The sequence below is a fragment of the Drosophila subobscura genome, chromosome U (genome assembly GCF_008121235.1).
Source record: "Drosophila subobscura isolate 14011-0131.10 chromosome U, UCBerk_Dsub_1.0, whole genome shotgun sequence".
Lineage (NCBI taxonomy): Eukaryota > Metazoa > Arthropoda > Insecta > Diptera > Drosophilidae > Drosophila > Drosophila subobscura.
Genome location: NC_048534.1, coordinates 9,844,039 through 9,866,877, shown reverse-complemented (window position 1 = coordinate 9,866,877; position 22,839 = coordinate 9,844,039). Strand labels below are relative to the sequence as shown.

Genomic DNA, 22,839 nt, shown 5'->3' with positions numbered 1-22,839 from the left:
CTTAAAAATGAATATTGAAACTTTTCAATTGTTTCCAAAATTTTCAAAAACATCGAATGCCAATTATCGATTGTTTGTGCAGCTCTATAACACTGGCCGTCTGCTCGGGGGTCGTGATTGTTTTAATTTTGTTTAAAGTTTTTAGCGTTATTTAGCAACTGTCGCGTCGTGAGTGCCTGGTCGTGTCCGTGTATATGTCCCGCGGCATACTTGCGTGTGTTTTTACATCATCAGAATGGCCAAAAAGATACCATTTAATGTGGTGTTCGCCTCAGGTAAACAAGCGGCATGGAATGCAAAACTCCCAGAACATTACATTTTGGTTTGGATTACTTTGTTCTTGGTTTAATTTTGTTTATTTTATGATTTATCATATGTTTTTTTCTTTCATTTTGTTTTAGCAACTGCTGCAGTTCTGCATGTAAGCATACGTTCACCGTCCCACCTTACCCATGTCGCACTATCAGTTGGCTGCACTTGAGAAATCAATACAGCGCACTGAAATATGTACCGTAAGGTGCAGCAGAAAGTAGGTTTAAATTTCGGGCAGACTTAAAGGTAGTTTCTTAACGGGTGTTTCCCTCAGGCAATGTTTTTAATTGCCGTTCCAGGTGATTTGTTATGGAACATTGCACAGACAATCAAGCATTTCTAGCCAGCAACGACACTTTAAATACCCTCAAATTAAAACCAACTTTTGTAAAAACTACCGTCTTGGTCCCAAATAAATCATTGTAAACCTGACAGATTGTCATAAAATGTCTCCCTTTTTCGATGTCTGCATATCCAATTAGAGATGCGGACAAAGATATTCTTTACAGATTTATTGGCAGTGTGCCAAGCGCTTTATTTTGTACTATGTAACCCCCAAATATTGCCCAAATAGCCTCCGTAGCCTTACCATTTGCCTTGGTAGACGGTTTGACAGGTTTATTTACTTGGCCTTCTCCTGCTTTTTCTTCTGTCTATACTTGAGCTTGCTCAAGAGCGCCGAAACGGGGGAGATGATGGTCAGGACATAGACCAACGATGTGACGAGCATCATGCCGGGAATAAAATCATTGTCCACATGTTTCGTGAAGAACTTCGAGTAGTAGCCCAGGTAGATGGCGCCCATGCCTAGCGTATAGGTGACCAGGCCGAAAAGATTATGCCGGAAGCGCAGCTCTGAGGGGGGGAACAGTTTGAGGGCCAACTTTGGCTGGAAATAGTTTGCCAGACCGCCCACAATGCTGGCTGCGCAGAAGAAGGTTGCCGCGGAGCCTGCAACAACAGACATTTAAATAGATTAGCATCAAGCAGTCAATGAGCCATAAAGACAGCCACTCACCCACGCGCCCATGCCAAGTGTTGAAGTGAACATCTTTGCTGTTGAACTTTCCCAGTCCCCCCAGTAGGACCATGGAGCCACCAAGGATTTGCAAAATGCCATGGAAGCGCGACTTGTTGCGGTGCGACAGCCAGCGGGTGATGGGGTTAACCTTGTAGTGTGACATCATAGCTTGGGCGATTAGGACGTGGAACTGTCCAAAGGGAAGGGAATTACTGTTTAGAGGATCGATAAGATAAAAACTGATGTGTCGCTGATAGTGGCTGATTTTTGTCAACGCGATAGCCGGTACTCACACCCACGCCTGTCAGGAACATGTGCATGGCCGTCTCCTTGAAGTCCAGGCTGCGTGCCAGGACAAAGAAAAAGGTGGCCACCAAGAAAATTAGCATATGATTAATGCTGTTCAGCAGACTTTGTATCTGCAGCCAGGAGGCGGCTCCACCATAGCCTTCTGCCATGATTCTGTGCTTAATTTAGTGTGGCGCAGAGCAACTAAATGAACACAGAGCTGGCACGTCGCTTAAATACAAAACAGAAAAACAACTGGAGAGAGAACTGGAAGAATATAGTCGACGTTACAACTAGGGGATACCCTCTAATCACATCAATAGGTAGAACAATGCACCCGCTTCGTTCACTAAACAACGTTACTAGTATTCATTTTCAATAGATACATTAAAAAATATCCAAAATATGTTTAATTACCAAACTCCAGGAAGCGATAAACAGACAAGCAGTAGTGACAATTAACGAACGAATATACCCTTACTCTCTTACTGCTAATGGGCATGAAAAGAGCAGAAGAGAGATAACCGTATTTAGGTGTGCGTGGCTCACAGTAAAGAGAGGGAGTAAGAGAGCAGCGTGTTGCGCTCTTTCGATCACAGCACAGTAATGCTGACTTGTTAAATTTGTTTTTACTACATATTTGTAGATGAGGATGTGAACTTTCCGGCCAGCGAACTGAATACACATGGACCCACTGTGCACGGCTGGAGGAGCACGGTGGGCGGCAGCCTCGCCACACATGACATAATTCTGCGTTTCCAGCAGCCGGCCAAGATCTATCGCATACAACTCTTAGCCCACCAGTATCTCATACGTAAGAGTACATTCAAGTTCAAAGTTCATTGCTGATTCGATTCTCTTTCCATTGACAGCTGAGAAAGTTGAACTCTGGCTGCACTATTCACCCAAGTCGTTGCCCAGCACACCGTCGTCGCAATACTTTGATTTCCTTGGCTTCGTGGCTCTGGCCGATAATGCCAACACAAACTACAAGTCGCGGGAGCTGCAGAGCGTTACCGTTACTCCAAGGCGGGGCACGCACCTGAAGCTGCGCCTCATTGGATCCCAGAACAATGAGTACAACAGAACTAGTCAGATCTCCCTGCTGGCGGTAAATGTGCTGGGCGAGGATCTTGACGTGGGAACTAGCAGCAATGGCAATGGGAATGTCGAGGAGCACATTGGCAGCGAGGCCCCACCCCTGGACACGGCCACCGGAGAACTGGCCCTGGCTTCCATTTGTGATGACTTGCTCTTCTCCATGTACGTGGAGGAGTCCATTGTGAAGTACATCAGGGAACTGGAGCAGCGTAAAACGCTGGCGGTCAGCTCGGAGAGATTTGAATACGCCCGGAAGCTGAAGCTCTGCATGACAGCGCTGCGAACAGCGGGAGAGCGCTTGGGTCGATATTCTCTGGCCAAGCGGCAAGCGGTGCAGCAGGAGGACTTCACCACAGCCAAGCTAAGGAAGGAGCAAATGGAAATGTATCGAGCAGCTGTGCTTAGGCAGTTGCAGGTGCAGCAGCTCCTGGAGACCCAGGGCGTCCAAAGCTCGAATGATCAGAGCTGTGAGATCTATGCGGGAGGAAAGCCCAGCCTGCCACCGGCTCCAAGTCTCCAGGAAGTGGCCCACGCCCTGGCCGAGGCGGCCCTGAGTCCAAAGAGCATTGCCAGTCAGGACGATAAATCGTCGACAGATGGTTCCTTGGGACAGGCCAGCAACGAGAGCGTGGTGGTCGTGTCAGCTGCCCCAGTCGCAACAGCACCAGCTGCCCTCCATGCCACACCCACACATGCTACTGGTTGGCGGAAGTCCCACGACGAGATACCTCAATCGCCGCGCCTGCCATCGCGCCACAGTTCACCCATGTGCAGCCGCCAGGGATCGCTGAGGCGACGCAACAAGAGTGTCCCTCGCAACTCATACGAGGACTACGAGGAACGTGCCATACCCGCATTGAGACAGTGAGTCTACCAATCTTTGAGGCAATATCTGTGTATAGAAAAAGATTTAAAGAATTAACTGTCATAACTTTGTATTTATTTAGATAGCTATCGATGTTACAGTGTTGCATGATAGAATCAGTCGATAATTGTAGACATAGTTTGGTTTTTTGCCAACACTAACAAGCATTTTTCCGTAGCCCAACACTAACCGACCGTCGAATGTTTTGAAATCTTTTGTTGCATTCTATTTCTAGTGTTCGTTCGGCAAACAACTCTTTTTTGAGTTCAAAATTTTCAGTAACTTTTTTATAATATTCAACACAAAACTGAAGTACCTGGTCAATGCGGACTCATCTCTGCGACCAACCAATTTCGCAGTAGCGATTAAATATAAAAAAAAAAAAAATCTTTTGTTGATTGATTTTACTTTCTTTTTTTTCCAACCCGTTAACTATAACCGTAAACGTTGCCATTTCGTAAACACACAACAACAAAAATCGTTAAGTTCGAATACCAATGAATTTTTAAGGGAGTGCCAAGGCAATGCGCTGCTGGAAGCGGACCCAAACCGGGGACGTTCGCGCCTCAACGATCGCGAACGTCGCCAGGCAGCCCTTCCCATTCTGGTCTTTGGCAGTGAACTGGTAAGAATACTATTCATCCACTTTTTATAAAACAACAAATTTAAACTAAATGTGTCGTGCAGGTGGAGCAGTTCTATTCGCGGCAGTTTCAGGATCGAGAGGATGGCCTGATGAGACTGCGTAACTTTCTAAAGGAGCTGGAGGTGGTGGAGGTGGCCAGCAATGAGCACGCAGCCAGTCCCAATAAGGTGGCGCGCAGTGCTGCCCTGCTGCTCCATCGAGCCGTGCGTGACGCCGTCTATTCCGTCTTCAGCCAGGCCACGGAAACGGTGCGCGTCCTGTTCCTGGAATTTGTTCCTGGACGTGTCTCGCCTAGTGAGGTGGCCCGCTGTGTGGACCGCCTGCTGCCCGAGCTGCTGGCCAAGTCCGGCGATCCTTCGGCACGTCTGCACACCCTGGCGCAGCACACCATCCTCAGCATTGCTGCCTGTCCGGAAGTGGCCGAGCAGAGTCTGGTGGCTCCCGCCCTCTCGCGCAGCGTGGGCTCCGGCACCCATCAGCGTCTAGCCATGAGCCGGCTGCAAATGCTCGAGCAGCTGGTGCACACGCAGGGCATCAGTACGGACAAGCACAGTGGACTGACCTGCCGGGCACTCTCGGAGTGCGGATGCTCTGGCATCCACCATCCGGCCGAGCCCGTGCGCAAGGTGGCAGAACGCATACTTCTGCTGGTCTACAAGCTCAACCCTCGCATGGTGCGCAAGCAGCTGCCCCCGGACGATGACATCACACGTCGCAATCTGCTGTACAGACAACTCTTCACCGAATTCGACAAGCTGGACCTGGAGCGCAAGCAGGAGCTGCTCGAGGGCAGCAAATATGTTGGGGATGCAGCCACACCACCGGCAGACAAGCCCACAACCAGTTCGGATGCCTCACAGCGTCTGCTCAAAAGTAAAAGCGGACAGGCCTTGGGCCTTGCTTCGAGTTCCAGCAACGGCTATGCCAGCTGCAATGGAAAGCAGCAATACAATGAGCAGCTGAAACGTTCCATGCTATCTGCATCGAATTCTCGAAAGGGATCTGCTTCCAATTCGGAATCCACCGAGGACAACACACCCAAAATGTACGTAAAGAGACAGAGCAAAGTTTTGTGTCTTGGAATTTTTGACTTGAAGCCTCTCGAGTTTCCTCGACTGGTGCTCCCAACATAAAGTAAAGTAAAGTTAATTCAAGCAAATTTTCAACTCTTTCCTTTTTCGTTTTTGTTTGCTGTGTTGAAAAATTGTACATCCATTTTCGCGCACAAATACAATATACTCTATTTACTCTTCGAGGACCGAGTATAAAAGTCGTGACGCGTACGAAGCGTCTCACAAACGTCCCCATTCGTTATACATAAATTTGTTTCTTTCAGACGATGTCCATTTTGTGACTGGTCGTGTGCTGGCAGTGATGCCACCCAGCTGGATCGACACTACTGGAAGGCCTGTCCGTTTCTCACCAAGTGCCCACAATGCAGTCAAGTGCTGGAGGTAGCCGCCCTCAACTATCACCTGACCAGTAAGTACAAGAAACATATTCCATCAGATTCAATGGGTTCACAATTGATCATTTTGTTTCACAGCGGAATGCGATGCCAAGGAGAGCTACGTGGTCTGCGCCCGTTGTACGGAATCGGTGCACAAGCAACTCTACGAGCTGCATCAGATGGAGGACTATTGTCGTGGTAGGCATCATGAGCAGTCGCATCTGATCCTTTGATAGTGATAATGTTTTCCTTTTCAGAACTGAAAACGGGCGCGGCACGCTGTCCACTCTGCCATGACGATGTGCATCTACCTCTGGATGGTGGCTGGAAGTTGCATCTCCTAAGTGCCGCCGGCTGTCCCGGGAACATACGCAAAAAGAATGCAAAGAAATCAAACTGAATCTCAAGTCAATCTAATCGATTAATCGGCATATGTAGCGAATTTACTAGAAGCAACTTATACTAATCCAGGATACGCGAATGATCGGTCTACCTAACTAGCATACAACATTCCAGCTGCAGTGACGTTAAGCGTTAATTAAATCAATTTGTTTTACACTCTACATTCCTTTTAGACACATTTTGTTATGCGAATTAGTTAATTAGTTTATGCGTGTGTGTGTTGTTTCTTTTGTATGTTTTTTACGCAATGTGATTTGTTAAGTATAACACGAATTTTTCGAAACGTCCTTACAATAAAAACAGCCAGCCCATCCAAACAGTTTTAAATCAAACATTTGCGTTTGTTATTTCTCAAGGCGGTGAGTGGGTGCTGACACCAGCGGCCACAAAGTCGTAGACAAAAGCATTTTCATAAGGAAGGCAGTGTAATTCCCGCCAAGATAGGCAGTGGATGCAGGCAAAGGATTTGCACCAAGAAAAGCAGAGTACCGTGTAATTCCCGCCAGATAAGGACAACTGCATTATCGATGAAATTGCTGTCTATGGCGAAATGCTGTACAAAATTAATATCCGACTACAATCCTGTAGAATGTCATTAACTTGATGCAGTCAAACTATTTCGTTGGAACAGCAGCCGGCTTTTTTTCAAATACAAATAAAATAAGCAATAAAGAACGTTAACCCATTGTCGACCAAGGGGTTTTTCAAAATTCTCATGCAAATTATACAGCTTAAAAATTGTTTACTCATTTAAACTAAAAGATATTATTGTAAAATTGTAAAGATAAAAGTTGAATGTACCAGAAGAAACAAAAAATTGTCATTAATTTCAGCGCCTAAACTCAATTTTTTCAACTCCTAAAGTAGAGCGGGGTTACGTGTGTTAAGTTTGTGATTTTCGTCTGTCTATTTATAGGTATATTTGATCGATAAATCCGCGGTCACACTGAGCGGCGGCAACGTTTTTTGTTTGCAATTTTTTTTGTTGCAATAAAAATAAATGCGAGCTGAATTAGAGCCCGCGCTATAATTATTTCAATCCATTTTCGGTCGGCGTGTGGTGCAAATCTATTCGAAAATGTGCTGAAAATCATTTTAATTAACATCAGGCGCTGCTATTATCAAACCCCACTCCACCCCGCTGCTTCACTGGGCGTCTTGGCTCTCTGCTCGCGTGTTTTCCGTGTAGATTAAAATACTTTAGATTTCCCGATTTGGTAGTACCCCTGACTGCACGTGCGTCACGCCACCCCAAGACCCTGCAAAATGCACGAATTATTCAAGAGAATTATGGATTACAAATACCTGAGCCGGTCGCAAATCAATGGCTTTGACAACTACAAGGTAGGTAGCAGACGGTTGGAAACCAGTTCTTCATTCGCCAATCTATTTATAGTTGAATTGTAGGCTACCTGATGAGCATACATCATACATTATTCTCATTAACCATTTCTGGTACGCTTCTTGTACATATTTCTTACAGTACAGCGCCATAGACACCTCCCCGCTGAGCCAATATGTTATGCATCCATTCTGGAATTGGTTGGTCAAGGTTTGTGGACACAACAGACATTGTTTGCACAAAAAAATCAATATTTTTAATCGACAAATGCCTTTGCAGTTCTTCCCGCGCTGGTTTGCGCCCAATCTGATGACGTTCCTGGGCTTCCTGTTTAGTGCCATGAATCTGGTGCTGCTCTCCTACTATGATTGGAATTTCGAGGCCAGCTCGGGGGAGGAGAACACCACACCGATACCCTCGTGGGTCTGGCTGTGCACGGGCGTGAACATCTTCCTCGCCTACACGCTGGACGGCATCGATGGCAAACAGGCGCGACGCATCGGTCTGTCCGGGCCACTGGGCGAACTCTTTGATCACGGCCTGGACTCGTACACCGCCATGCTGATACCCACATGCCTCTACAGTATATTCGGCCGGAGCAGGGTCTATTCGGTGCGACCGATGCGCATGTACTACGTCTGCCTCACGGTCTACTTTAACTTCTTTGTGTCCCACTGGGAGAAGTACAATACGGGCATATTGTATCTGCCCTGGGGCTACGACCTGAGCATGTGGGGCAGCACTGCCATGTACTTGATCACTTGGTGGCTGGGCTTCGAGCGTTGGAAGTTCGAGCTGCCGCTGGGCTCCTTCGGCACCCTGCCAATGGGCAATGTTATGGAGGCCGTGCTCCATGTGAGTGCCATGGCCAATCTTCCGCTAGTCATTATCAATGTCTACAAGTGAGTAAAAGCGAGAAATGTTGCAGTTGGGGTTTCTTATAATTTCCTTCTTCTTTATTTTGCAGCTCCTATAAACAACGCACAGGCCGCATGTTGTCCCCCTGGGAAGCAGTTCGTCCCATGTGGCCGTTTGTCTCGTACTTCATCATCCTGCTGATGTGGCCCTACATCTCGCCAAACAACATCATGGAGACGGATCCTCGTGCCGTATTTATGCTCAGCGGCACCATCTTCTCGAATGTCAGCGTAAGTTAACTGCCAACAGCCTTGCCTCTTATCGAACTGTGTCGCGTGTGCGCTGAATCATTTAGATAAGGAACATTTCGACGGGTGTGTCAAGTTGTTAGTCACTGGGAGTCCCATGTGTTTACTGTCAACACAGGGACAGAGCTTCAACTCGATAAAAACAAGCAAAACAAAAATAAAACCCATTTGTTATGCCGCCTTTTTTGTTGCGGTGGTCGGCGCTGTGCCAAGGATGCTGCACAAAAAGAGGAGACGAATGCTGTGGCAGACAAGACCAAGGATGTCATTCACTTAACTGTCTCCGACTATGAGCGTCCGTTGACCCTCAAGTTCTATGCTCGTCACGATTGGCCATACTTCAATTGCACTCCCGAGGAGATTCGCAAAATGCGTGAGAAGCTCGATCCAGAGTCATTGAAGATAAGTGGGAGACTGTCGGATGTCAAGAGCCAAAGCAGCATCGAGAAAGGTATCCAGAAAGTGGAGCATGCCACGGCGCAGCCAATGACTGTGAATCAAATCTATGGCTGGTATCAAGATCGCGCCTATCGTTACCTCAAGCAGGATCGCGGCATCTTTACCTTTCCACACGAGAACGATCCTTTGATACAACAGATTCTACGTGACAAAAACAACAAACATCGTTAATAATGCAACAAATTTAAGTCTGTTTAAGGAATACAAATTATAAGAAATTAGCTGCGAAACACCCACCCAGGCCCAAGCATATTTGTTCGCTATTTTTCACACTCTTACTTTTAATTACAGTGTCGGCTGATTGTCTCGCAAATGTCGGTGACGCGCTGCGAGGCCTGGCACTGGCAGACACCCATGTTTGCCTTCTCGCTGCTGCTCAGCGTCTGGATACCGCTGCTGGAGCGGCCGTTGCTCTACCTACTGCTAATTGCCACCACACTGACCCACTGGCACTACGGGGCCAGTGTCGTGAACCAAATGTGCGAACACTTCAATCGTGTCTGCTTCACGGTGAACAAACGGCTGCCAGAGGAGGAATTCGAGAAGCGGAAAAAGATGCTGCTGCTGGAACCGGAACAGAATGAGAATCAGAATCAGAAACCAGAAGAACCACTCAAGAAGGAGGATTAGGAGGATTATGCGCGTCAAAACTGTTTTGCTCATTTTGTGTTTTCGGTCAAGAGTTCTGTTCTTTTGCATGTTCTTCTGTTCATCATGGAGGCTGTTTAGTTAAATGATTTTAATGAGATTTTTTCCTAGTTAGAATTTAATTTTAAAATGGGTCTTGATCCCAGTATTAATGCCGAGTGATGGAGCTTGTTTAGCCTTTTTGTGTAATGCTCTCTTCCAAAAAAGAAACCCACAATTCAAGTGGGGCAGCTTTAGCAACTAAACATTATCTGGACTAATAACTAATTCCCCTTCATAGCTTAATTATATCCACTAGTAATCATGACAAGTGGTCTAATCCGCTGATAAGATTTGACCCATAAATATACATAAATATTTGATAAGCCTTACAAGTTCCAGTGCATTAAATCCCACTAAACAAAAACTTAACGCAACACCGAACAGACCGACCAGTATACAACATCATCTATGTAGGTTAGACAATTTACAATTATTTCACATTTTCCTACTACTTAAGAACCAAAAACCATGTAAATCTAAAGCTCTCGCTTCCTTTGGTCCAGAGTTTTTGCTTGTATTCGCATAACTTTTATGCGCTATGCTTAATTTATTTCCATTGTATTATTTTGTGATTGTTCCACTTAGAGACAGACACAGACACACGCAACACAACACAACACAACACAGCAATACTATGTACTATTTCTAACAACAAATAACCGCAAAGACCTCTAATTATTTAGACAAAACAAAGGTATTTATTATTCTTAAAAACAAACCTCAATGTCATTCAACTGTAATGTGACGTCGTCCATAGCGCCACAGCACGCTTATTGTATGAAACCTAAGACACCCCCCTCCAACACCCACCACAACAGACCACACCCCTCTGTCGTCACATTTTGTGTGTGTGTAAAAGACAAAGAAAGTAAACAAAATAAAACACAATATTTTGACACAAAAATCCAAAGCCAAGCACATTTTTGCGATGACTCTTTCTCGGCCAAGCAATGATAAATGTATGAGTTTTATCTATATTCCAGATCGCAGAGCTAACTTGAGAGGTTTTAGTACCCAGCCAGCGGAATGCTGCTTTGAAATGCATAAAAGGCGAGCCATCTAAAAAGGAGCAAACAGATAAATGAGCAAGGAATTGCATTAAAATTTTGTTAGCTGGGAGGCATTTAAATTAGCATGTAACCATTTGCATGTAAGTGTATGCAGTGCATATTTCTTTTAAGATTTACAATGTTTTGAGCTTTTGGATCTTTGGCATGGCTCGGCACTTTCCTATCTATAGTGAATAGGAAAAGGCTCTGCCTCTGCGCTGCTTCTCACGTGCACGTGTATAACATGCATTGCAATGTTCCGTTTTGCGTGCTGTCTTCGCTTAAAAACGCAAAAATGAGTCACATGGCCGTTAACCGTTATCCTTGCTGGAAATTAATACTTTTTGCGTTTACAGTGGGATTCAGAATTATTTCAGTTCTAGAAATCAACTTTCGGAGCTGTTTGGGTTACAACAGGACTTTTAAGCGGGGAATACATTTATGTAGAGTGAATTACATACATATACGCACATATGTACATATCTACATAAATATGTACTCATATTTATTTGATGTACTATATGCTGCACCTATATTTGTAGTTTCCATAAAGCTCTCCTTTTTGAATAGAACCCCCCATGGTCGGTTTGCTCAGCTGACATTACTCTTGAGTACGTGCTTTGGCTATTAGCTGAAGCTTCGAACGGAATGCTTCCTCATTAGCTAATTGGCGTGAAAATTGATTTCACGTACCACTGTGCGAGTCGAGACGGTGAGAACCTCGCCCGCACCAGCGGCTAACGGCTGACCGCTGGCCAATATCAATAAACAGAGAGCTCCCCCAGTCACGCAGCCGAAATGGGCACGGCAGAGCACAAAAGAAAAACAGGGAATAAGCAAGAAAGTAAGTGGAATGGAGGTGGAGGTGGAGTGGACAAAAGCAAACATCAGATCGAGATCGAGAATGGAGAATCGAGAATCGCGCGAGAGAAGAAAGCCAGCCAGAAAGCAGCAGAAGCAGCCGCAGCCGCAGTAGCAGCGAAGTCGGCAGAGACAGATATGAAAGTTGCGCCTGCGCTGTCGAGGCACTGCCCAACGATCGTAGAATCAGTTGCGAGGCAGAAGCGCGAGAGTTAAGAACGTGAGACGGAACCTGGCACAGAATCGTATCAATCGAATCATCCCAATATGACCTGGAAGACTTTCACGCTGCTGCCGCTAATGCTGCTGCTGGCAGCGACAACAGCTGCGTCCTACTTAGCCTCGAGCACCACAACAGAGAAGCTCGACCCCACCACCGTGGGTGCGGTGGAGCAAAGCACTTTGTTCAAGGAGGAAGATTTTCCAGCCATGGCGCCAGCACAGGCAGCGGAATCATCCCAACCGATTCTGCTGCAGCCACCACCGATTGCCGGGGGCAGTGGGGAAGACGATGCACTGCGTCGTCGCACCGTCACCTATGACCAGCGACAGGAGGGGCAGTACAACATCCGCGCCGATCTGGAGAACTTTATGATCCTGCTGATACCACCCGGACCGCAGGACGGACTCAGTCTGCTGGACATCCTAAGCCGTGGCGCATCGACCAAGAGCGGCAAACGCAAGAGCCCACAACGCAGTCCCTCGCTGAAGTCCTTCTACCAAAGAAACCAACTCCAGAGGCTGCAGCATCAACAGCAGCAGCAGCTACAGCTTCAGCAGCCCGCACAGCCTGTGGTGGGTCTGCCCGAATTCATTGAGGGACGCACGCCCTACCATGTGGACATCTCGGCCAGTGACACGGAGCAGGCACAGCGACTGCAGCGCCAGCAGGTGGATGTGCTGCCCCCACAGCTGATACAATTGCCGCAGCTAATCAAACCCTTCCACCTGGAGGCAGAGCCAGAGCTCATCCAGGCCCTTCCGCCGGTGCCGGCCACGAGCAGTGCTGCAGGATCGAACCTGCTAGAGAGCTACAATCAGCCCGGATCCCATTACTTTCGCAATTCGCGCGCCCTAAGGGGCGACAGCTACTTGGAGACCAACCGCCTGGCTGGCGGCGAGTACGCCCCGGCACCGCATCCACGCTCCATCAGCGTGCCCATCTACCGCAGCGAGCTCAGTGGCCAGGCCAATGCCTTGTATCCGCCCATCGATGCCCCAGCCTATGTCCTGAACGAAGCCCGAGGCTGGCAGCTGGATGAAGAGCCCACCCAGGTGGAGCCCAAGCATCTGCTGGAAACGGATATCATTAGCTTCGATCTGCTGTCCGACGATCTGGGCGATTCCAAGACCCTGCTCCGGGACGGACTGGCTCGCTGTGCTCGCGGCGAAAGGCGCGACAGCTACGGCGCGTGTCGCCAGATCGAGGGCTACTGACGCGGACGAGAGCAACCAGACTGCTGCTAAATGAAAGCCTAAACATTAGTTATAGATTAAATACAAATACACTTTTGCACAACCTAGAATTAAGCTGAGCCTGAGCCTACTATTATTATATAACAAATAAATACAAACACACGTAATGCCCGAGCTGTTAATGACATTTGCAAATCTTCCTTGCCTTGGGGCCAATGCGGAAGAGCACGGCAAGCGTCTAACGGTTCATTGATGATGCGCTGAAGGATGAGTCTAGATAGAAGCTTGACAGGGGACAGGGACAGGAGGCCATCCAATAGCAATTACCCAGAGACAAAGGCCAGCAACTCCATAATTTTTGCAGGTTTTTTTCTCTCTCTCTATTTGAAACCAGTTTGCAGTTAGAAAGACTGCCTCAAGCGCAGCCTCTTCCTGTGGGTAGTGCAATGCATTCTCCCGAGATTGATCATTGGTCATTGAACCTGAATGACCAAGAGATCTGAGATAGAGAACGGGGAGCTGCCGCTAAGTGGAAGCGTAAATAAAACATAAATTACATTCCAGCAATTAGTATATTTTTGATGACCGAAACGAGGTTATTGGGTTAGCTGCTGCTTTCAGCAAGAACCCGAACCAAATGTTGTCTGAAATGTGATACATGCAAGAAATCTAGAGTCTAAGGAAGCATTAGATGTGCTGCATCCAAGCGTCAGTGCATATTCCCACAGTTCCCTAGCAATGCGGAAGTCTTTGCTCGCCGGACATTGAACTGTGTGTCCAGAAATCGGGTTTCTGTTTTTTTTTTTTTTTGCTTCTCAGCATCCATGGTCCAGGCTCAGGCTATTCTATGTGGTGGAACCACGACTCATTCGTCGCACGCTGTCAGAGCACAACGGTCCTGTCTGCGCTGAAGGTACGACTAAGATTATGTGCAAATTTACCAATCGCTTGTTCGTGTTTGCCCTGCTGCTGCTGGCGCTGGGAAAAATACTGGCACTGCCCGTATTGGTCAAGGCTAGTCGTCCGGGTAGCGGTAGCTCACGAAATGTGGTCAACGATCTGCTGGAGTTCTTGTATGACGACTACAATGACAACGGATTTCAACAGGAGGACATCTACTATGATCAGCGGCAAAAGGGTGCTGAAAATTTACAGTTGAAGATGGACGGTCTGGTCGTAGCTGCAGCACCCGCGATGACTTTCCAATCGTTGTATCTGATGGCCGAGCAATATTTCAGTAAGAACCTCTCAAATGAGGTAGCCAATATATTTGTATATTCCATTTAACCTACAGACATGGGCGAAATGCTGCGACAGTCTACTACAGAGCCAGACGAAACTCAATTGTACGAAAAGGATCTAGTTAGAGAGCCAGAATCAACCGCTCCCGAGAACCATTCCAAAATTGCAGATCCAAAAACTGACATGGAAAGCAGACAGCAGACAGCACCACAAAGCCCCAGCCGGTGTGTATCCTAAAACAAATTAATTTCCAGCATTAAATAATAAATTCCATTTCATTCTGGTTTCAGTAGCCCTTCGAAATTACTGGAAATGCTGAAGAAGCTTAAAAGCAGAAAGATCTAAAGTAATTATTGATACAAAATACATTTAAAAACTAATTTGAAATTTTTATATTTAAATAAATATAAAAATCATAGGGAATTATCAATTGTGTTCCAAACATGCAGAAAATTTCCAAAATGTTTCGACAAAAATTGTAATAAAATTCGAATTATGAATGCCGCCAGCGACTGATACTAACTACATGACATTCTACTTGACTTTTACCTGCAATTTTGCAAAGTTGTGACTGAAGAATACAAATATTTGCACTATCGATAGTTAAAATGTTTGAACTTGTCAAAGACGACTTTATAAATACTCTACGTGAAGTGAGGGCTGAAGGCGAAGAAGTCCTTTTGTTCAATCTGTAGATACTCTGATAGATAGATAGATAGATCTAACAGACAAAAACCAACATCTAGAATCTTTTCTTCTTCTTAAATAATATTTTTTGATGAAATATTTTTTGTGTAGAAATATAAGCAATATTCAACAATATGAATAAATACAAAAATAATGTGGTTCAGCGGCTATCGCTTCAAAGGTTATCAATGTTTACAGACTTTCTCTTCATATCAACGAAATATTTTATAAATTATTTATTATTTATATACAATGAAACATCATTGACCATTGAGTTGAAATTAAATCGCGAAACTGTCGAAAACAAGTCAGAAAAGTCTTTGAAAACAAGCTAAAATGTCTTGGATTCAGAAATTATTCTTTTTTCTGTTGTTCCTTTTGACGATTCTACAAGGGGCAAAGGATATTGCCACTGGAAATGGATGCTCAAACCGTGATTTCCAGGGAAACTGTATCAGAAAGGCCTAAGAATAAGTGAACATTCGGGAAGCTGTCAAGTATCGGAAAAAACAGTGAAATTACATTAAATTGTCTGGGATTGAGAAATTATCTTTCTTTTTGCGGATCTTTTGGGTGATGCTACTAGTCATTATATTGATATCTATGGAAACTGCATCAGAATGGGTTAGGAATTAGTGGACTTTTGTGGTTTCGAAATATACAATGTACAAAACAATAAATAATGTGAACATAAATTGAAATAAAGTAAGAATTCAACTCATTAAAGCAGACTTGCTTATCAGAATATGGTTTATAAATAGCAATATGCATACGTACATATGTAAATTAGCTTTTCAATGGAGTGCAGAAAAATAATCTCTTAAAGGTCATTATTCTTCCTATAAATATATGTATGGTAACATTAATTGCTCATGCATTTACAAATCATTCGAGAAGGAACAAACATCTCAAGCAGATCCTACAATATTTAAAGGGGAAATTCCACACAACACCACATTCAAATGTCTTGGATTCAGAAGGTATCCGCATTTGTGTTGATCTTGTGGTCGATTCTACAAGTGGCAGAGCCTCAATTTGAAGAATCTCAAGCTCAATGTACCTATTATCTCCATGGACAGTGCATACAAATTGGATAAAACTAATTAAAAAGTTTACCTTAGTGGTTTCGAAATAAATGTAAAATGAAATAACGTAAATTTAAATGCGTAGTGTTCAGTGAAATAAAAATAAATTCATAATTAAACCAACTAAGCAATTTTAGTCTAAAACAAACATCTCAAGCAGATGCTACGATTCTAGGAGGAGTTCCTCCTGTAACAGCTATCAAAATATCTAAATAAATGAATAAGCAAAAAGTGTTGCGTCTGTATAAAGGAGTATAAAGGATTCAAAGGAGGCAGCACGTTGGTACTGGATTCTAAGAATTGTGCATTTTTATTTTCTATTTAATATTACATGCTAGTTGGGACTTCCTGCTGGTGGAAATCCTCACAGGCCACTGTCTGGCTGCGGCGCATGCATCCAAAATAGGCATCACCAGCCGATACAGCTGCAGGAAATGCGATGAGCCTGGGGTCACGGAAACCTTGGAACATCTCATCTATATGAGACTTTAGGTCAAATCATTTCGCGCGCAAGAGCACAACAAAATACTTAATTTAATATGTAATTAATGGAAACATTGTATTAATAAGTATACTAGCTGACAAGCAATGGCAATTATGGAAACTAGACAATCTGTTGCAGGGATGATTCATCAATCGGTTAAAATTTGAGTTTTACCGCCTAAAGCCTATTACTCACATCCGAAAACACGTTTGCTAGCAAACTGTGCAATTTATTTAGCTAGCCGCAGAGTGTGACCAGAGGTGAAAACCGTATTCCGAACGGTTACACTGCTCAGGAAGCCTTTTTGTTTTGTTTACTTTTTGAAAATATATGAAAAGTGAATATAAGATTAATAAAACAATGAAAGCAAAATGGATCCATACAGGAGATTACTTTTAGTGGGACTGGCGGCTCTTGCATTAGCGGAGGGGGAGTATGTGTCCTTGTATACCCCATTTCCATTAATTAATATTAAAATTCTGCTTTTCAAGCTGCTCTTATACATTAATAATGCATAATAATAATAATAATGTTTTAATAATAAGCAACATCGAGGAAAAGGTTTATTTTGCGGTATATTTTGAAAATGAAAAGGTATATTTCGGTATATTGTCTGGCGGGTATATTTTATCGATAAGTCCGCAGAAGACCAGCTTTGGCATTACTCTACAATTTTTTTAAAAAACAACAAACAACTCCACCTCAGGAGAGGCGAACGTGAATTGCAGAATTTTTGAGCCCCGAACCGTCAAGAACATTCCATTAACCAGTATAAAAGTCGCTCGCCGGACCACTTGCAATCTAAAACTAATCGAACCACTGAACAACTACGACGTAGTAGACGTGCAGCACAAAGAAAAACTCGACGCGACAGCTACCTTTGCGAAAGAAAACAATAATAAACTTAAAACTGCATTAACAGATTGTCAAACATAAATACAAATACTTTGAAAATGGCGGAGAAATTGTTGAAAATCACCTACCAGGGCCCAGACGTGGCTGGACCCCAAAAGAAGCTGAATGCCTACCTGAGAATGCCTTCTCAGAATTTCAACATATTGCGTCGTGAAATTGAGATGTATCTGTTCCAGGAGCGCCAGCTGGCCAAGTGTGAGATCAGGACCTTTTGGATTGGTGAGTTCAGAGCTGTTATATAATGCCATTGCATCGAGTACGTCGAAAGTGCAGCTAATTTGCATTGAGGGCACAGACGGCCACAGATCGAAATTACAAATGCATATTGCTCAATGTAATTGCAACCCATACGATGACAGTGTTGACAGTTTAGCCATTATTGCCTAGCTTTTATCCATATACAAATTCGGCAATGTCCCATTATCGCCAGTGTGAATCACATAGAAAAATACCTTTGATAAGAAAAAAAGCAAAAATATAAATTTGTATGACTCATTAAAACTATTTTGCCATTTGCTTTTTTTCCTTTGTCTGCAGATCACGATCACGACGAAATCGAAATTGTCAATCAAAATGATTATGAAATCTTCCTGGCCAAACGCGTGCAGAATATGCACCTTCAGATTGCACCACTTGTCCCTGTGGTGGAGGAAGCGCAAAAGGCAGCCAACACGGCTGCTGCCCCCTCCGCTGATGACCCGAGCAATTTCATCATCCATGACACCGTTGAGTGTGACGGCTGTGGGCTGTCGCCAGTAGTTGGATTCCGCTACAAGTGTGTCCAATGCCCGAACTTTGACCTTTGCCAATGCTGTGAGGCAGCTCACAAGCATCCAGAGCACTTGATGGTCCGCATGCCCACCAATAATGGACCAAGCGTGGTGGAGGCTTGGATAAGTGGCGCCAATTCAAGATGTGGCCGGCGCTCGGGCCACCGCTTCCGCGGACACTGCCCATTCGGAGAGGCTGCCCAGGCAGCCACAGCTGCTCCAGCAGCAACAGCTGAATCGCCAAGGGAGAGTCGCCGCGAGCGCCGACATGCCCGCCGCCATGGCAGCGTATTGTCACAGTTTGTGGACATGATGGTCAACATGCCGGAGAACACCACTCGAGCGGCCGAACCACAACAGCAAAAGGAGGAGCCAACAAAGGCAACTACTGCGGAGCCAACAGCAACGGCACAAAAGGCAACCGAGACCGAATCGAAGCCAACTGAAAACAAGGAGACCAGCACTGCTGCAACGGCTCCAACCAAGACCGAAGAGCCTGTGGCTGCTCCACGCACTAAGGAGTCAGAGTCATCGCAGGCCGGGTCCCAGGCCAGCACTCCCACTACTCCAGTTATTAATCTGGACAGTCTATCGCAGATGGTGCCACCCGAGTACATGCGTGCGGGCATTGAAATCTTGAACAATTTCAGCGAAATGTTTGCCAAGATGATTGATCCCACTGAGTCGCCAAATTCCGGAAGCTATGCGGCCTCGACAGCTTCCTCCACTGAGCCCAAAAAACCAGCCTCGACAGATTCATCCACTGAGGCCAAGAAACCAGATGAGTCGGCAGCCAAGCAGGCTGAATCCGCTAACCAATCAACATCAGCATCTTCTGTCTCGTCGTCAGGTGTGGCTTCCCTTGAAACGGAACCCTTGCTGCCCAAGACAACTGACACTAAAGTGACCGGCGAGACGGTGAAGGAGCGCCGCTCAGAGAGTTTGGATCCCGACTGGCAAGTCATTGATTCGCTAATCACTCTGGACCCACTCGAGCCGGCTGCTGCACCACAACAGCAACAGCCTGTGCGTGATTTCGGTCAGTTGGGGGAGCTTCTGCGTCAGCATATGCAAGAGGAAGAGCACCGCGAGCAGGCCACAGCCAACACCCAGACTTCTCAAGTTGATACGGTGAGCACTTCGACTTCCACATCGGTTACCACCAATAGCATCGGCACCTCTCCAGCCGCGCCCGCTGCACCCGAAGAAAAGCGCACTCCGATAGTCTATCACACCGGTAAGTCCACAACAAATATAAACTATGAGAGATATTAATGCGTTTTCCATTTTGTTGATTAGATGAACGCATCAACGACTCCATACACGCCATGATGGCAATGGGCTTCAGCAATGAGGGCGCCTGGTTGACACAGCTACTGGAGTCGGTCCAGGGCAATATACCAGCTGCTCTTGACATTATGCACAATTCGCAGAGTCGCAACTAAATACATATTTTAAATAAATAATTATAATCGTATATTCAATAGCTTTAGCATCAATTCAAAAAAATGTAGTTCTAGGATTTGATCCTTTTGGTGTTTGATTAACAACAACAATATATAGAGAATGTTATGTATTTTATCTTTCAAATAATCAAAAGTATATTATCACATGCAGCACTGTATAACTATGTAAAATACCAATAAAGGCACAACAAATAAACAACAACAAATATAAGATGTTGAATGGTTTCTAAAGAATTCATTTTATGCATTTCCTGATTGATTTTCAATTCTAGTTTTAAATTTTCTAAACGATTCTTTCGAGAAACTTCACTCAAAGTTCTTCTCTCGCCTGTCCTGGCTCTGCTTCGAAGAGACTACTTGATATCAGTACATAAATATCACGTAGAAATCTTCGCAATTCGTAGTTTGAGGTAGTTAGGGTGGCAATAAATGTGAAAAACTTGAACAGATTCTGGTGGTGGGCTTTCCATTGGCGCCGCCCGAAGCCCGTATTGTAGCCAAACATTTGCGAGACCATCAGCGCGAGGAATCCAATGAGGCCGAAGAAACGGTGGAGGAATTTCAGACTAACGATACTGCTGCTGATGAAATACAGTGATAGGCCGCTCAGCACGCTGCCCAGCAGAAAAGCACAGCCGACTATGCCTGAGGGGAGAGAATAAATTAAACATTTCCACACGAGTTTCGAGCGAGTGCAGATGAACTTACCAAAGAAGCCGTGATTGCTGCGAAAGTGCCTCACCGTAGCGTTGGGATCTTCACGTTTCCGTTCCAGCTTCTGCCAGGTCTTGATAGCAATACCTCCAACGCCGACCAGGAACGCCAGAAGTCCCAGCACCGCGTGCAAGCGATTCAAGTTGGTGTGTCCGATCCATGCCTCTAGGCTGCTGCTGTTTCTTACCAACAAAGCCTCGCCCATAAAGAACACAAACTGTAGGTGGAATTGCAATGTTTTAAGGGAATCATTTTATTGATTCAAGCCTTAATATACTCACGCCAATTGTGCAGTAGAACGCATGTCCAGCCGTGTGCGCCAGCTTCAGTAACAAACACTTGTACACGATGGCCACGGTGATCCCGAAGAGAAGAATGTGCGAGATGAGGTTGCAGAAGCTAAAGTAATATCCTGCGTGGCTATAGGAACCCAAATGCTGATCTGCTGTCTCGCAGACATCGCCAAGACAGCCTTGTAATTCGTTGATGGTCATGTTGTTGATATTAGTCCTTATCTGGTACGTGAGATGCGCACGTTCGAGTGATAAGTTGAGTGTGGTACTGGGCACTATAAAACTAATGGCAAGTGGCAACTGTCGGCGGCGTCTGTTCGCGTTGGATGTTTGGCAGCGTTTGACTCGTTCACGCTACGAAACAGCTGGAAAAAGCGATCAGCGATCGCTCGCTGTTCTCTCAGAGAATTCACAGAATGCGAGAAAACACAAAAAGTGAATTACACTTTCAAAACAAGTGGAGCGCGGTTATTCCACGGTGATTCAGCTGTTCGTTCACGTGCTTTACCTTGGCGCGTAAAAGGCGGCAGCGGCAGCAGCAGCCAGGTGTGGTGCGATGATTGCCATTGTGGCTCCAGCTGGGCTGTGATTTTTGCGATTATTATTATTTTCGGAACATTCTAAAACCAGTTTGTATAATTATCCCCGCGCCAAATGTCCGGTATTATTCATGCAAAACTTTCCAACTGTGGCCATCAATATTATAACTGCGTGGTAGGAGCTGCTTTTTGAGAAGTGTGTAGAAATAATAGTTTGGGTCCAACCCAAGAAACTGTCCCAGACGAGTGTTTTTGGTTGAGTGTTGCGAAATGGCGGCACAAAGCAATGGCCTGATAAATGAGTAGTTGCTGTAAAAGGAAGAAAACTGTTGCTGTTGGGGAAACCACTTGGTCCCCCGCTCGTGTTTGGAATTTGTATTGTTTCTGTGGAGATAATAGCTCTAAATATGTACATGCACAATTACTATGCATTGTTTGGGTGCGCGATAACCCGTGTTTATTGAATAGGAAGTCTCTAGCTCTTACAACTTTACATACAAATCACTCTAGATCTGAGAATCTTGCAACAGGCCAAGCCGCTTATATTTACATATCTGTACATATGTATGTATGTATGTACATATGTACATATTTACATATTTAAATCTTCGCACACGGCCAAAGCACAAAGTAAGCAGATTATCTGCACCAACGGGCGGTGGGGTTCACCACAGAATAATCCGGTTTAGCGAATCTCTTTTACATGTGTACGAGTATATCTTTCTGTTTTTACTCATACTGTCTATATACTTTTCTCTTTTGCAAAGCCATGTGAAATAACCACAGGTGACGTCATTTTTTGGCCCAAAGAGAAGAGCGAAACAAAACAACAACAGCTGACGAAGCTCGGAGAGAGGTAAATATTGAAAGATAGAGAGCGTGGGAGAGCGGGAGAGAGTTTGATATGTATTTATAAGTCCAAAAGCAAAAGCGTAGAACGCTGTATTTCCCATCGGTGCGCCGGCTTCGTTGGTGTTTTCGTTGCTAATAAATAATTTAAACAAAGCGAGACGCACTCACCCCCCAATTACTACAAGTTTGATGTTGGGATTTTCCAAACATTAAGAGCAAAAACAAACTATAGTTCGGCGAAAACTATTCTCAGGAATTCCCCCCGAAACTCTACCAATCCATTGTACGTAAATGTGATGACTTTTAGCCATATACAAAGTGTAGAACCGTGTCCATTAGCCTAATCAAAGCGAAATGCGATAGCAAATAGCTTCTAAAGCACGAAGCGACAGTTATTAGGGACAATTAAAGTGTTAATAACTGAAAAAAGAACAAAGATGAAATATATAAATTCAGATTTATGTACGTACATATACTCGTACATTAATTAATTTGAGCTTCGCATGACTAGAGTTCTATGACCAACACCTGCCATATCGCACTTCATATTCATTCATGGAAAAAAATCAGATAAATCAGGGACAAACCCTTTTAATTCTATAAACTTGCAAAATGAAATGCTTTGTGGCTGCTATGATATCATTAACGGTTCAGTCATTACTTGATTTGATGAAATACTCCACAAGTGCAAGCTAAATGTAAATGTATATGCATGTACATATGT

At 44.9% G+C, this 22,839-nt stretch overlaps 8 protein-coding genes across 9 annotated transcripts; 6 read left to right on the top strand and 2 right to left on the bottom strand.

Moving 5' to 3' along the window:
• The first annotated feature begins 95 nt into the window (after positions 1-95).
• On the top strand, positions 96-6,417 carry LOC117900800 (centrosomal protein of 104 kDa). Of its 2 annotated transcripts, none has more exons than XM_034811286.1 (8): positions 96-275; positions 2,268-2,435; positions 2,494-3,586; positions 4,098-4,212; positions 4,275-5,278; positions 5,570-5,715; positions 5,780-5,881; positions 5,941-6,417. In XM_034811286.1, the coding sequence occupies exons 1-8, from the start codon at positions 236-238 to the stop codon at positions 6,081-6,083; spliced, it is 2,811 nt and encodes a 936-aa protein (XP_034667177.1). In that variant the 5' UTR covers positions 96-235; the 3' UTR covers positions 6,084-6,417. The 2 variants fall into 2 exon arrangements, with proteins under 2 accessions (XP_034667177.1, XP_034667176.1); XM_034811285.1 differs by having other exon boundaries at positions 4,074-4,212.
• Positions 815-1,843, bottom strand: LOC117900801 (cytochrome b561 domain-containing protein 2). Its single transcript, XM_034811287.1, has 3 exons — positions 1,627-1,843; positions 1,331-1,523; positions 815-1,263 (listed from the first exon to the last, which is right to left on the bottom strand). Exons 1-3 carry the CDS (start codon positions 1,789-1,791, stop codon positions 935-937), a joined length of 687 nt encoding a protein of 228 aa, XP_034667178.1. The 5' UTR covers positions 1,792-1,843; the 3' UTR covers positions 815-934.
• A 604-nt stretch (positions 6,418-7,021) lies between the features above and the next one.
• LOC117901388 (ethanolaminephosphotransferase 1) lies at positions 7,022-10,401 on the top strand. The gene is made up of 5 exons (XM_034812121.1): positions 7,022-7,429; positions 7,569-7,637; positions 7,707-8,329; positions 8,395-8,575; positions 9,344-10,401. Exons 1-5 carry the CDS (start codon positions 7,352-7,354, stop codon positions 9,680-9,682), a joined length of 1,290 nt encoding a protein of 429 aa, XP_034668012.1. The 5' UTR covers positions 7,022-7,351; the 3' UTR covers positions 9,683-10,401.
• On the top strand, positions 8,651-9,249 carry LOC117900995 (the record flags this gene model as incomplete). The annotated part of the gene is made up of 1 exon (XM_034811592.1): positions 8,651-9,249. A coding segment is annotated over one exon (573 nt), but the record flags the coding sequence as incomplete, so codon positions are not given.
• Positions 10,402-11,819: 1,418 nt separating the features above from the next.
• Positions 11,820-13,250, top strand: LOC117901881. Its single transcript, XM_034812838.1, has one exon. The coding sequence runs from the start codon at positions 11,920-11,922 to the stop codon at positions 13,087-13,089; it is 1,170 nt and encodes a 389-aa protein (XP_034668729.1). The 5' UTR covers positions 11,820-11,919; the 3' UTR covers positions 13,090-13,250.
• Positions 13,251-13,927: 677 nt separating this feature from the next.
• On the top strand, positions 13,928-14,547 carry LOC117901172. The gene is made up of 2 exons (XM_034811826.1): positions 13,928-14,305; positions 14,363-14,547. The coding sequence occupies exons 1-2, from the start codon at positions 13,996-13,998 to the stop codon at positions 14,545-14,547; spliced, it is 495 nt and encodes a 164-aa protein (XP_034667717.1). The 5' UTR covers positions 13,928-13,995.
• Positions 14,548-17,519: 2,972 nt separating this feature from the next.
• On the top strand, positions 17,520-19,878 carry LOC117901676 (protein ref(2)P). The gene is made up of 3 exons (XM_034812518.1): positions 17,520-17,700; positions 18,019-19,488; positions 19,551-19,878. The coding sequence occupies exons 1-3, from the start codon at positions 17,520-17,522 to the stop codon at positions 19,694-19,696; spliced, it is 1,797 nt and encodes a 598-aa protein (XP_034668409.1). The 3' UTR covers positions 19,697-19,878.
• Positions 19,812-21,230, bottom strand: LOC117901680. Its single transcript, XM_034812523.1, has 3 exons — positions 20,713-21,230; positions 20,426-20,648; positions 19,812-20,362 (listed from the first exon to the last, which is right to left on the bottom strand). The coding sequence occupies exons 1-3, from the start codon at positions 20,923-20,925 to the stop codon at positions 20,028-20,030; spliced, it is 771 nt and encodes a 256-aa protein (XP_034668414.1). The 5' UTR covers positions 20,926-21,230; the 3' UTR covers positions 19,812-20,027.
• Between the last annotated feature and the right edge of the window lie 1,609 nt (positions 21,231-22,839).